Source organism: Biomphalaria glabrata, chromosome 14 (genome assembly GCF_947242115.1).
Source record: "Biomphalaria glabrata chromosome 14, xgBioGlab47.1, whole genome shotgun sequence".
Taxonomy (NCBI): Eukaryota; Metazoa; Mollusca; class Gastropoda; family Planorbidae; genus Biomphalaria; species Biomphalaria glabrata.
The window spans coordinates 18781848-18795708 of record NC_074724.1 but is presented as its reverse complement, the minus strand read 5'-3'; the positions used below and the strand labels follow the sequence as shown (position 1 = coordinate 18795708).

General features: G+C 33.3%; 1 protein-coding gene across 2 annotated transcripts in view; it reads right to left on the bottom strand.

The window, feature by feature from the left end:
• Positions 1 to 3679: 3679 nt before the first annotated feature.
• The window catches only part of LOC106072785 (Golgi pH regulator-like), a 37316-nt gene continuing 27134 nt past the window's right edge, over positions 3680 to 13861 (bottom strand). For both annotated transcript variants that reach the window (XM_056010929.1, XM_056010928.1), the window contains exons 10-16: positions 12343 to 12431; positions 11820 to 11912; positions 10832 to 10927; positions 8663 to 8752; positions 6276 to 6341; positions 4783 to 4841; positions 3680 to 4199 (exon numbers count right to left, since the gene is read on the bottom strand). In XM_056010929.1, the coding sequence (XP_055866904.1) occupies positions 4052 to 4199; positions 4783 to 4841; positions 6276 to 6341; positions 8663 to 8752; positions 10832 to 10927; positions 11820 to 11912; positions 12343 to 12431 (641 nt within the window). In that variant the 3' untranslated portion in view covers positions 3680 to 4051. The remainder of the gene's footprint in view (positions 4200 to 4782; positions 4842 to 6275; positions 6342 to 8662; positions 8753 to 10831; positions 10928 to 11819; positions 11913 to 12342; positions 12432 to 13861) is intronic.

Sequence of the window (13861 nt, the reverse complement as noted above, 5' to 3'; positions counted from 1 at the left end):
TCTGAGTTGTTATTTATGTTTGTATGTAACTTTGAGTAACAATGGTTCTTCCCACTCTCCCCTATATGTTGGAGCGGATAGGAAATAGATTTTTTTTGTTGGCTATTAAAAAAAGGAATTTAAAATTGTGTGATATCTTATGTGGACTTAAATAAACAACAACATTGGTTCGACATTGCAAATAAAAAATAGTTAATGGTCAAATTTAGCCACTATGGTTTAGATCATGAAATTATCTTAGTTGTACACAAATTTTCGTAATCCGTTTTAAAATACACAACCAGAGACATCTCTTTTTCTATAGCCTGAAAGAGTTACTGAAAAAGTTGGTTCTTCTACGGGAGTTTCGTGGGCGCCATATATAAATATATGCGGCCCCAAATTTTGTGTAATGAGGCCCGGTATACATAAAGGTCATCCACCCATGGTCTAGAGAAATGCTAAAGTATTTATTACAATATCGTTTGGTCGATTCGTAACTTCATGGACACTTCCAAACCTGGGTGGGTGGACACGGACACTAAATACAGCTCTAACAATTGTCCTAGAAAATGAACAGTTGGTGTATGTGATCGGGGAGCATATCGATAAGAAAAGAATTCCTAGCTCGTTGGTCACACTGGGAAAACTCTAGTTTGACCACATAATTTTTAAAAGTGAAAAAAAAAAAAACAAATAAATTTAAATTAGGCTAGAGAACGAGAAAATATTGATCTTGAACGGACTTCTGGTATTTCCGCATTTTTTTGGAAAGTGTTGAGGAAAATTTTGCGCATCGTCTTCTATGTGTAAAGGCCTATCATTGAAATATTAGTAAATCTATAGGCCTGTTCTATACCATCGCTTAACCTGTAGATCTATAGGCCTGTTCTATACCATCGCTTAACCTGTAAATCTATAGGCCTGTTCTATACCATCGCTTAACCTGTAAATCTATAGGCCTGTTCTATGCCATCGCTTAACCTTTATTCTTTCTCGGGAGGGAGGCAACGAAGGGAGAAGTGGAAAGGGATAAAAAAATATTCATTTGTTTTTTAATGTAACATTTATTAGTTATTAAGAGATAAACAATCGCCCTATAAGTTTTATATCTCTATATTTAATTTATATATTTCTAGAAAAAGACATTTCTACATTGCTGACGTACAACTAGTCTTACAATGCCATAATAGTGAAAAAGTAATGCAATGAAATGTGAAGAGATTTCCTACTTAGCCAGAAAACGCCAGGCACTCAATCAATTTCGCAGTTTTCCGGTTTCATAGATATAATAATCACTCTTCAAGTAGCATAAGTACATTTATCTTCCAATATCTCTGGAGTCACTAATAAATAACAAAAATAAATTGGATATATATTTTTCTGGCTATTTTTGTTTTTTTGGCTTGTAGGCCTAAGTATAAAACTATAAAATAAAAAAAAAGCCAACTTATTGATTGTTAACTGCTTCCAGATTTGCATTGCTATAAGCATACCTTCTTGATATAGGCCAGTTCACTTCTACTCCATGTAGTGTGGTGTTGGCCTATCTTGTGTGGTCAAGATCTTGTTCACTTCTACTCCATGTAGTGTGGTGTAGGCCTATCTTGTGTGGTCAAGATCTTGTTCACTTCTACTCCATGTAGTGTGGTGTAGGCCTACCTTGTGTGGTCAAGATCTTGTTCACTTCTACTCCATGTAGTGTGGTGTTGGCCTATCTTGTGTGGTCAAGATCTTGTTCACTTCTACTCCATGTAGTGTGGTGTAGGCCTACCTTGTGTGGTCAAGATCTTGTTAATTTCTACTCCACGTAGTGTGGTGTAGGCCTACCTTGTGTGGTCAAGATCTTGTTCACTTCTACTTCATCTAGTATGGTGTAGGCCTATCTTGTGTGGTCAAGATCTTGTTTCTGCACTTCGGTGCAACATTATAAGGAATTTCAGTCTGAAATAACAGGTTGCTAAAATAGATCTAAAATTATTTTGAAAATCTTCGGTTCTCTTCTGACAAACTGGTCCAGAAATCATTGACTGATCTTTTGTGTTTACAATGAGAGTCGCACATTCGAGTCTTTTGCACTAATAATTTACTATAAACTATCCAGGCTTAGTTTGGGAAACATGAACATAGACATGAGGAGAAGTTGAAAAGGGCTATGTTTAGGTCATTAATTAAATACTCTTTCTTGAAAGATCATAAAGTACTTTGAATTTGAAGAGCTGGTAGAGACACCAATTACCTGCCAATCTACCAGAGTATACATTTAACTTCGTCAGCCCTCTAGTATGTTGGCCAATGTCGTGTGTGTGTGGGGGGGGGGGGGGAGGGAGGGCGATTGCTTCAATCCCGTCTCCCGACTCTAACCATTCGAGTAGGTTGAACTGGACCTGTCCGTAAATCTGAGTATCACACTCCCCACCTACCAACACTCTTCCGCAACAAATAGTAAGTGTGATTAACGGAAGTTACCGATACTTGATCAATGTTAACTGCTTGACCAGTACCCTTCAAGATGGACACATCAGGAAAGTGCCAAGATAGGTACAAGAATCACAAAGCTGCTGCTGCTGGTGCTAAGTCAGGATGAAATGTATCACTAATAACTAGCTCAGCTTGTATTGTTTCAAAGTACCAGTAGCAAGCACCTTCTGAAAAAAGCTTATTGCACCTTCCATCATGATACAATTTAATTGCATTTAGTTTAATGAGTGGTATGGGTCTGTGCGAGCCAATTATCACTATAAAAATACTCAGCGCAGGCTGGAGGCAACGCAGTAATCACCGCATTCCTTACTACTTACTAATCTTCAGACTCGAAAGCCTTAATATTATTATTCAGCATCAAACTAAAATTGTATGTGCACATATGACAGTTGCTCTGTTAAATGATTGCTAAACTGGACACTAGATGACAGGCTAACAATCATCAGACTTTGATGACAGACCAAGACATAACAAAAAAGCCATTGCACAAAAAGTCTACAGTTTGGCAAGATGGAGGCACTCTTCTATTAGATTCGAAGAGGATATATATCCACAAGAAAAACACATATATTTTATTGACAGCTAAAAACTTGAGAAAGTCTTTTGTCAGGGGGAGGTATGGCGAGAAGGAATGTTAGTTTGATATTTTGGTATGATTGTTATATCCCCTTGTTATGAATGCAAAGTGTTGCACGTGTTGTGAATTGAGTGATTAAGTCTTTGTTGAATGTGCGAGAGAGTGTGTTAGGTCAGTAAGGTCTTGCTCCCGGTCCAGGAAGGTTGGATAGTCGCTTCCTGGACTGGTGTTTATTTAGTAATATTTATTGTGCATTATTTGAGCTATATTGGATATTAAAATATCAGTTATATTCTTGGAGAGTTGGAGTTGATGTGTATTGAAGTATAATTGTTCTTACTTGTGATATTTAAGAATTGAAGATTTAAGAATCAAGTAATATTTGTTCCTATAAGTGAAACCCCTAGCGAGCCAGGTTAAGAAACACAACAAGACAAGAGACAAGCAGCAGCAGTATATATATAATTTGAACCTCTGACATCTTTGAGATAACCAAGTCTTCATTTCATTGTTCAATATGACATTAGTAACAATTTTATTTTTATATATAACTTTTAAAATTATTAGATCAAATTTGTTTTTATGGGGAAAAAAATTGTTTCTTATAGTTTTTACTTACAAAAGAAGAAATTCTTAAAATGACAACACAAAGGCTTTTATTTAAATTGAGGAAATGTACTCAATAATAAAACAATTTATGAGGATCATAAAATGTACACATTTAAATAGTATACACTGGCAGCTGCAAACTTACAGAGTGTCTGCAAAGCAAAGTTTGTAGTACAGTACCAGTGGAAATAAGGATAAACTCATTGTTAAAAAAACAAACAATTGGCCCAGAGTTATTAAACAATTTCTACATGCAGATATAAGAGTAGTAGTACAATGATTAAAAGATAATTTAGAGCAAGATTTACTATCCACAAATGTATCTCTATATATAAAGATCCTGAACACTTGTTAACTTGTTAGTTGATTTACCCAAACCAACATGACCTATATTCTTGCATTTCATCTCTGCAAACTTTTCTCTGCTGACTGGTTGTGAGCTATGTACAGAAATCCAATACTGGACAAAGCACTGACAAGAAATATAACATCAAACCATCTGTGATAAAAGTTGAATTGTAAGTCTCCAAGAACTTCTGTAATTATCAATCTGTAATCATCAAACAAAACACAGAAATTAACCCTAACCCTAACTTTTTAAAGATTATTATTTTTGTGTTTATAAGGAATCTTCCATATCCCCAAAGCATGATCTGTGGGCTCCCATCTCTGTGTACTAGACAAATGAGGACCTAATGGAGATAGGATCAGCAAGTGCAGAGCAAAATGCTCAAGTCAAATCAAATACATTATTTTACATTTGTATACTGGCTTTATTACTAAAGAGCAGATGACTTAAATGTATACATTGTTTGGGCACAAACAACAAAGTGTATACATTGTACAAGCATCCTCAATAAATCCAATTTCTGGTTTTAAAAATTGGTGTCTAACTCCTAAGCAAAAGAGGGAAACCCTTAATGTTACATTAACAATTTAAGATGAATCAAACGTTAAATATGTCTATTGATTGTGAACAAAATTACATAACAAAAGTGTTTAGGATATCAATATATAAAAGGAAGAACAATAAACAACCTAAACTGTTAGACTTTATAAGGAATGATAATTTTTGAAACAATAAGAATCAGTAACTTTGTTGTTACTATGAGATAAAATAAAATTTTACTAACCTATATTCTTGAGGCATATTCATTCTCATTAATAAAACGCAGGAGACAAAATACATACCCTGAAAATGAAAGAAACTTGGTTTCACAGTATTTCTTTCAAAGAAGAAAGATAGAGAAGGCATGATGAAGTAAGTAGTGCCTAATGATGTCTGTGGGTACACACATTTTTTATTTTATCTAAGTCCAGAGAAAATCAATAAATGACTCCCTAACCTCAGGCAGTAAAATATTTTCAAAAGGTCTGAGTAATTCAACATCATATGCTTTGACAAAAAATAATTCAGTAATTTGTGATAATTCCTATCTTATTTTTTGTTTATTTTAGCACTTGTGTAAATGTGCATTTAGCAGTGTTATTGTTGTTAAAGAAAGTTATGATGTAGAATAGATGGTCACCTTGAAAACAAAAGATGACTAGAATTTATAATTACAAAGAGTTTTGTTAACCCAATACTTTGAAATCAAAATTCAAAAGGTTTTGAACTTGATCTACACAGCAAATATTTTATGTTCCTAAAAAAGAAAATCCTTTTTTAAAGTTTATTAGGAGAAAAAAACTTCATGAAATAATTCAATGTCTAGAATTACTGAACACACAATGGGAAAGTAGAGAAAAACTAATTGAAATAATTCAATGTCTAGAATTACTGAACACACAATGTGAAAGTAAAAAGGAAAGATAAAAGCAAGAGATAAACAAACTACACAATTGGTACAATTTCAACTAGAATCTCCAATGACTGTGCTGTAGTGGCAGCAAGCTTTGATTCATTCCCATTTCTCTTTCTGCTAGCCATCATTTATGTCTTGAACAAATCCAGGCATTAGTATCCCATGGTATGAACCAAACCAACTGACGGACCTGGACTTCACAGACAATATAGCATTACTCAGGAATAAAATCAGATGTATACAAAAGATGACGAAAGCCTCAATAGAGTTGCACTAAAAATCAGCCTCCAGATAAATCTTAACCAAATCAAAATTATGTGTATAGGCTAAAGATCAATAAGTACAACATTGAGCATACAGAGATTGATCATATAAAACAGTTCACCTATTTAGGCAGCAATGAAACAATGAAGATGCATATGACATAGGGAAAGCAGGAGCAGCCTTCCAGAAACTATGGCTTATCTAGGCAAACCAATGACACTTTCTTCAAAGACCTAAAATCTGTGGGCACCAGCTTAGAAGAAGTTGTGGAAATCACCTATGACAGATCTCTGTGGAGAGAGCTTGCCGGCTTGTCTTCCAAACAGCGCGGAAGGACCTACTTAAGTAGTAGTAGTATACATGTCAATATATATTTGTATGCATTTTTGTAAAGGCAAGTATGTCTCATCTTGTCACTAAGCATTTACAATAATTCATAAAAAGAAAATAAGCATTACATATGACATTTTGTCTTTTTTTTTTTACAGGGGAAGAAAAAACAGAATATTGTGCCACATTTTTTACTAACTTTGTTTTTTAACATTTAAGAAACTTACCATAATCTGGGCCAAGCAAAGAACAATAACATTAGATGATTTACTGCTAGCTATAGCATAAAAAAACTGAAAAAGAAAAAGAAAGATATTTTTATGAGTGTCATAATAATAATATATAAAAGAGAACTAAATTTTCAATGTATATTATTATATCAATTAATTTAAATAAAATTGAACACAATCCCAACTTTTATAGTTCAACCATTGTGGTTTGATGATGACCACTTTTGTCATCCAGAGGGATGAGGGTTTGCATTAGAATTTTGAGCCTACTTGTGCGGCTGGTGAGAACTATTAGAGCCTGGAATGTTCAGCTGCACACTGGGCAGGTTATTCCAGCTGGAGCTAGTATTATAACTAAATGTTTTAGGATAATGTGCCTGAAAATATGAGACAAAAAAATATGGCCAAAAGAATGGACTCAATCTTATTATCTTCCACTGTCAAGAAACGAAACTTGAGACAATATCAAAACTATAGAACAATAAGTCATCCAAAAAAGATAATGCTAAGAATAACAGAAAAGTTGAGGAGGTTCTTTCCAAAGACCTGGCAGACTTCAGAGCAACAAGATGCACTGTTGAACAAAAATTTAACATCAAAAACATGAAAAATGCCTTCAACACCAAGAGAAATTGGTACACAACTTCATAGACCTAAATAATAATGCTTTTGATTGGGTTTGGCATGAGGGTAAGTGATGAGAGAGTTCAACATAGATACAAATATTATTGCTGTTATCAAAACCCTAGATCAAAAATACAAATAGCTCAGTATTTCTGAACACATCCAAACTGGAGACAGTTTTAGGACATCCATAGAAGTGCTGCAAAGATGCATTCTCTCTCCAACACTTTTAACATATTTCTGGATAATATTATAATGAAAACCCTAGAAAGATTTACTCCTATCATGACCATATATGAGCGCCTATTTCCTATCTTATGTTTGCAAAAAGATATAGACCTCATTGGAGAAAATGCAGGCCAGGTACAAGATCTTACATCTAATTTGGATGCTGCAGCTAGTTGGCATGGAAATCAGTGCAGAAAAAAAATACTAGTTTGTGGTGGAGATAGTACAAGATGTTGCTTACAGTAGAATGGCCAAACATTAGAAGAAGTTGACTCATTTAAATACCTAGGGTCTAATATAACAAGAGATGGAGGATCGATAAGAGATAAAAACATGTTTAAACTTGGCATCTGATGCCATAAGCAGTTTGTAGAAAATATGGAGAGTACCGGAAAATGAAAGCTGTATTTATCTCTAGTGGTCTCTGTATTCCTATATGGTTGTGAAAGTTGGACACTGAATGCTGAGGCTGAAAGAAGAATTCAAGCCTTTGAGAGTAAATGATACAGAAAAATGCTGAGGAACAGATACCAGGAAAAGAAGACAAATGAATTTGTACTGTAACAAGTCAACATTCTGACTGGCAAAATGGAGGAACTCCTCAACACTGTAAGAGGAGCTGAGCTGGTTTGGTCTAATTATAAGATATGACTCACTTTGAAAAGTCATTCTTCAAGGTACAGTGGAGGGAGCACAAAGATATGGGTCATCCAAAGAAAAGACAGCTGGACAATGTAAAAGAATAGACCAGTCTCTCTCTTGATATTCTACTAAGAAAAGCTGCTGACAGGAAAAAATGGAGAGATTTGGTTATGCGAACTATCACAGCACCTCTATGATAAAAGGTAATGGACAGATATAAGAGACAATCATTATTAAATCTCTATATCAGCAATGAATTTAGAATCATCCTACTGGACTCAAAACAAAATTAAATGTCTCAACTCAGATGTCATTGGTATTAGATTCTTAGCAATGTTCACAATGGTTCAAATCTTGGTGGATTGGGATTTTTAACTTCAGTATTTTAAGGATGCCCCTGAGTCCACCTGAGTTTAGTTGGGGAAAGTAAAGGCTGTCGGTCATTGTGCTGGCCACAAGACACCCTGCTAATTAACCATTGGCCAAAGAAATATCATCTGCCCCATAGATCACAAGGTCTGAAAAAGGGTACTTTTTAAAAAATGTACAAAAATGAAAGGGTTTTCAGCCTGTCCATAGTATTTTTAAAAGTTAAGATTGGATAGAGCAGAGCAATCACTCATTAGACTAAAAGTTGTCCACAGTTCCTCAGTAGTCTATGATGGCTGCTAGCAATGGATCTGTAGGATTGTAATCATAGATTACACCTTTGATATTGGCAGACACTTCTAGAGGTTTTATTAAAAGTACTTAATGGACTAGCCTACACCACAAAATCCGTTATGAATTTAATTAATATAATATCTAAAGTACTATATTTGAGTGACTGAGAAGAAGACAGAAACAGCACAGAAAGACAGAAAATCTTTGATTAAAAAGAAAAGCCTTACCCTTGTCAATGTGATGAGAAAACCTCTGATTGAAGTGACAATAATCACACCAACAAGTAGAAATGAAATTTGTTGAGACCAGAATTTTATCTAGGATTAGAAAAGTTACAAACATGTTTCTAACATTTTACAAAACCATAATGTTTTTAAAAAAAAATGTAATTTAATATTGACAAAATGTTTAATTATTTTTTTCAGTATAAGATTAATTAGAAATCAAATGTAAGGCTGTTATGTTTTCTGGACTCTTTATCTTAATGGTTCTGGCTTCCAGCCTTGCCCACGGCCATCCCACACCATTCTGCCATTCACACCATTCTGCAGAAGGTTTGGGCTGGGATGTAATATTATACTGTGAAGGAATACCCAAGACATGTAAAACAAAACAAAACAAATGTTGGCACTTTTTTGAAACATTAGTGATGAAAAATCTCTTTTTTATCATGAGGTAATGCCTAATAATAGTTTTGGGTAAAGTTTCCTGACCTTCTTGGAATTAAAATTTTATATAGAAAACATGTAGGACTTAAAAGAAGCTAGTGTTTTTCACATTTGGACTGTTTTCGGGTCAAAAATATTTCACAAATTTTAATAACAAAAAAAAAAAAATTATTGAATAAGCCTGTTAGATATTTAACTAAATATTTTGGCTTGAAACTACAAAATGAAAATATCAATGTAAATTCCTAGCTTCTTAATGCTCTATTTTATATAGCATTGTGTAATAGCTATTAAGGTTCTGTTAAATACTCATTTAACTGAATAATGGCAATGTCCTTGATATCAAAGATTAAGGATGTGTCCTGTGTTTCACATGACTACACCCATTAATTTGTTCCAAGGCTCTATATTGTTCAGGCTCGAACCTCCACTCTTTTTTTAAAAAATATTTTGCACTTCTTTAACACGTCTCTCTAACATACTTTTTAGCAAATGAATTCTTGCTTCTGTTATGTTGAATTGGAACATTCTCTCTCTTCTTCCCTCCCTCTCCTCTCTTTCTAAAGAAACCTTCCCTTTAATGCATCGTAATGCTCTCCCATTTAGACTTTTACTTGCATTGGAAAAGCCTACTCATTCTCTCTTTCCTTCTCTCTCCCTCCTCTCTTTCTCTGGAACACTTCCCCCTTTTTTTTTTTGCATCCTGAGCATTGTAATGCTCACCCACATAGATTTAGACTTGGAAAGGCTTACTTTTGGGAGCCCCCCCCCCCCCCCCCCCCCCACACATAAATTCTAGTATCAATTTTCTCACTCCCACCCCCACAACAAATATTTGACCTTAGAATATTTGACTTTCCTTGGCTTCTCACTTCAATATCAAAATATTTAATAAACTCTCTGTTGTTTTTCTGCCCCAGCCTTTTGAACAAAAAGTCCTCCCCTACACATACTGATATTTTGAATAGGCCCTCACAGATATTTGATGTTCTCCTCACAGGGTTAAAAAATATGTAATAAGTAAGTAGACTTAGAAAAAAAAAAATTTCACTTGGGGGGGAAAAAATAGAATACAGTCCTTTAAAAAAAACAGAATTTGTGAAATGTAAAAAAAAAATATTACATGAAGACTGTGGCCTTTTGGGGAAATGCCAAAAATAAAATTTTAAAAGTTTGATAGAAAGCTTGCTGTTTTTCATGAATAGTGTTCCCAAGGTTGCGATTTTGTCAAAAACCATTCTTAGTGAGCACCTGTGTACAAAATTTCATGCGAATCTGTACAAGAGTTTAAGAGATTTTGTGATCAATAAACCAGTCAGTAAGTGGCATTTTGCACTGATATTATAATGATGTTTCTTTGGCTAACAATTAATGATCAGGGTGTCATGTGGCCAGCACAACGACCTATCGCCTTTACTTTCCTCAACTCCATTAGAGTTGTGTGGACTCAGGGGCGCCTTAAAAATTCTTTAATTCAAAATAAGTCTTCACAGAGATTCAAACCCAGGATCCCAGATTTGGAAGACGAGACACTATGCCCTGAGAGGAGAACAGAATTATAAAACATTTACAAAATAAAAATTATGTTTGTAATTTTTTTAAGAAATTGTACAATTTATGTTAATAAGTAGTAAGATATTCTAGATAAGATGTTGCAAAGCTGGATGGGTAGCTAGTTAATTTGGTTCTATTTAATCTAGAGTATTAGAGAGAAAAAAAAAGAATTACATCAAATTCAAAACCAAAATATTTGACAGCGATTTCGATTCCTTTAGTTACTGGATCCACTTTACCAACTCTGTCAAAAATAATGTTGATAGTAGCCTAGGAGAAAAAAAAAGTATATGGATATGAAAATAGTATTTAAAACATGTAACATATAGTATATTTAAAGTATTGAGCATTCAAAAAGAAATAAGTTCAATATAATCTATTGACAAACTTTCTGAAAATAAAATAGCAGCATTTTCCAGTTATTATGCAATGATTGGCATTTTACGCTTTTGAAAATAGCTTACCTATAATATATATATAATCTCAATAATGCATTAGTTGTTTAGTTTAATTTTATTTTTTATCAAAAAATAGTTTCATAATTCTTTTAAAAAAAAAATTGTTTAAAAATCTGAGAATTATTTTGTTTCTAGGGAATAAATAATATATTATATATATATAATTCTCTTTATGGCCCAACCATGCCTGACACCACAATAAGTCATAGAAAGATAACTTTTATTTCTGCAAGTCAGACTAGAGTTACCCCATGTAACTATCGAGGCAACAGAGAGCATGGCTCAGGAAAAAAAAAGGGTGGGGGGGGAACAAGTAATCTTTCTCTTTATACATTCTATATATTTGACTACATTTATGTGTGTATTTTGTTACACACACCAATATCTGGTGTCATTAAAATAGTTGCATGTTTTTTTTAAAGCTTTGTTTTGATTTTACCCCTTTGTATTCCCCTTCGTTTCCTAACCATGGCCACCGCTTCACATATGGACAATTGTATGTTGCTCTCTCCAGAGTTCCTTTTCATTCACTCACAGTTGTTTGCCCAAACCCATCCCATTTGGACAAATGTGTCTTTCAGGAAGTGTTCACCCATCACTAAATAGCAATGTATGCTATGCTGCAGGTTGACTAGTAAATGAATATTAAATTAAATAATTAAATTAATAATAATGAAAAAAAAAGAATCAATTCAAATACCTACCATGAAGATTTTATAGACACAATACAAAGAGAAAAAATGACCCATCACATTGAAGTAACGACCTTTAAATGTCTTGGAATACTCTATTCTATCCTGTGTTTTAAAAACAAAGTAAGGAAAAGATAAAATACCATCTATGCAGGTTTAAAATATATACAAAAAAATAACATCTGATTAAAATTTTAGTGATTAACCATACAAAAAGAGTGTTCAATTTTGTAAGACTTTAATTAAGGCAAACTATGAAATAGTTTATAAAGTTTAAATGTAATTTTAATTTTAGCACTTTCCAATTCTAGATACAATAAAATTAAAAAGCTATGAAATGGCTTTTAATGGTCATATTGGCATTTGAAAAATCTCAGGTGTGAAAAAATGCAGTTTTAAAAAGATATTTTCTAGTTATAGTTAGACAACCAAGATGATAGTTCTAGAAATACAAGACACAATTTCACAAATAAAATAATGCTTGGATTGAGCTTTGACTCACTACTTCAAATATAAAGATGATTGTTCAGCTTACCATTGCATCATGAAGATCAGCTGTTTCTAAGAATAACTGGCGACTTAATTCTTCTAATGCCTGTGTTTCTAGTTTAACAGGTCCCAGATCTAGTTCAAGTTAAGACAAATGTGCACAATGTGATCAATGGTAACTGTCATCTTTGTATAAGTGGACTATTTCATTTTTTTCAAACTGACAGAAACAAATTTCAACAAAGGTCTCTTCAACCATTTACTATGTCCAACCCATAGCAGCAGAGACATTTCTAATGAAATTTTAACTGGAAATTAAAAACATAATAAATATTCTAATTGCTCTCTATTAGTGTTGATTCCCTCAGTTTGTACACAAATGTGAACCTTTGCCAATGAGCTGTATTGAAAAAGTAAATAAAAGAATTAATTGTGAACATAACTGAGTCAAAGACAGAATATCTGCAGACCAGATATGGTTCCATTATCAAATGGTAACAGCACAATGATTATTTGATGACATCAAAAACTCAGAACTTTCTTTCAATTCCACAACCAAGGCATCCAATGGAGCCTTGTACCTTTCTTCTCTAATAAAATACAGACATTACTTCAAAAAAGAAGATGATTACATCCTACACATGTTGCTAGGTCAATCTTGTCATGCATGTTAATGACTTAAATACTGCCAAGTCATTGGTTTTTCTGGCTGACTCAGGCAACCCATACCATGCTCTAATAGCACTAGGGGAGGAGGAGTTTTTACAAATGGAACAAGTAATGTGCCTTTATCTTTTTGTCTCTCTGAGTATTTTATTTGTTTTTGTATTTAAAGATTATGGTTCAGTGTTTTATTAGCTTTTAAGTCTTCTATCTTTTCTAAATTTAGTGATTTTACTAAAGGTGTTACTCTAATCCAATGTGAATATTCATTTGTTATGAATCTCACTGCTCTATTTTGTGTCTGTTCCAGTTTCTTAATGTTTTCTTGAGTTGAGGGGTCCCAAACGGAGGATGCATAATGTATTATTGGCATAGCCAAGGTCAAGTAACACTTCAGTTTTATATTCTTATTTGATTTGTAGATTTTAATAAACCTTAATGCTTTGTTTGAATTTTTAATAATTTCATCAAAACAAAGGATGCATAATGTATTATTGGCATAGCCAAGGTCAAGTAACACTTCAGTTTTATATTCTTATTTGATTTGTAGAAATTTCTTTTAATAAACCCTAATGCTTTGTTTGAATTTTTAATAATTTCATCAATATGGGGATCCCTAATTATTTTGAGATTTTAGTCTATGTTACTGGTTTACCATGAATAAGGTATTTATATGTTGTAGCTTTTTTTGTTACTCTTAATAATTAACATTTTTCTGGGTGGAATGACATGCTCCAATTTGATACCCATATCTCATATTCATGTTGATTTTTTATTGTTCTATATATTATGCAATTATCTGCCAATAATTTGACTTTTGTTCCTGAACTAATGCAATTTGGTAAATCATTTATGTAAATTAGAAATAGTAGTGGACCTAAGACTGTTCCTTGAGGTACAAC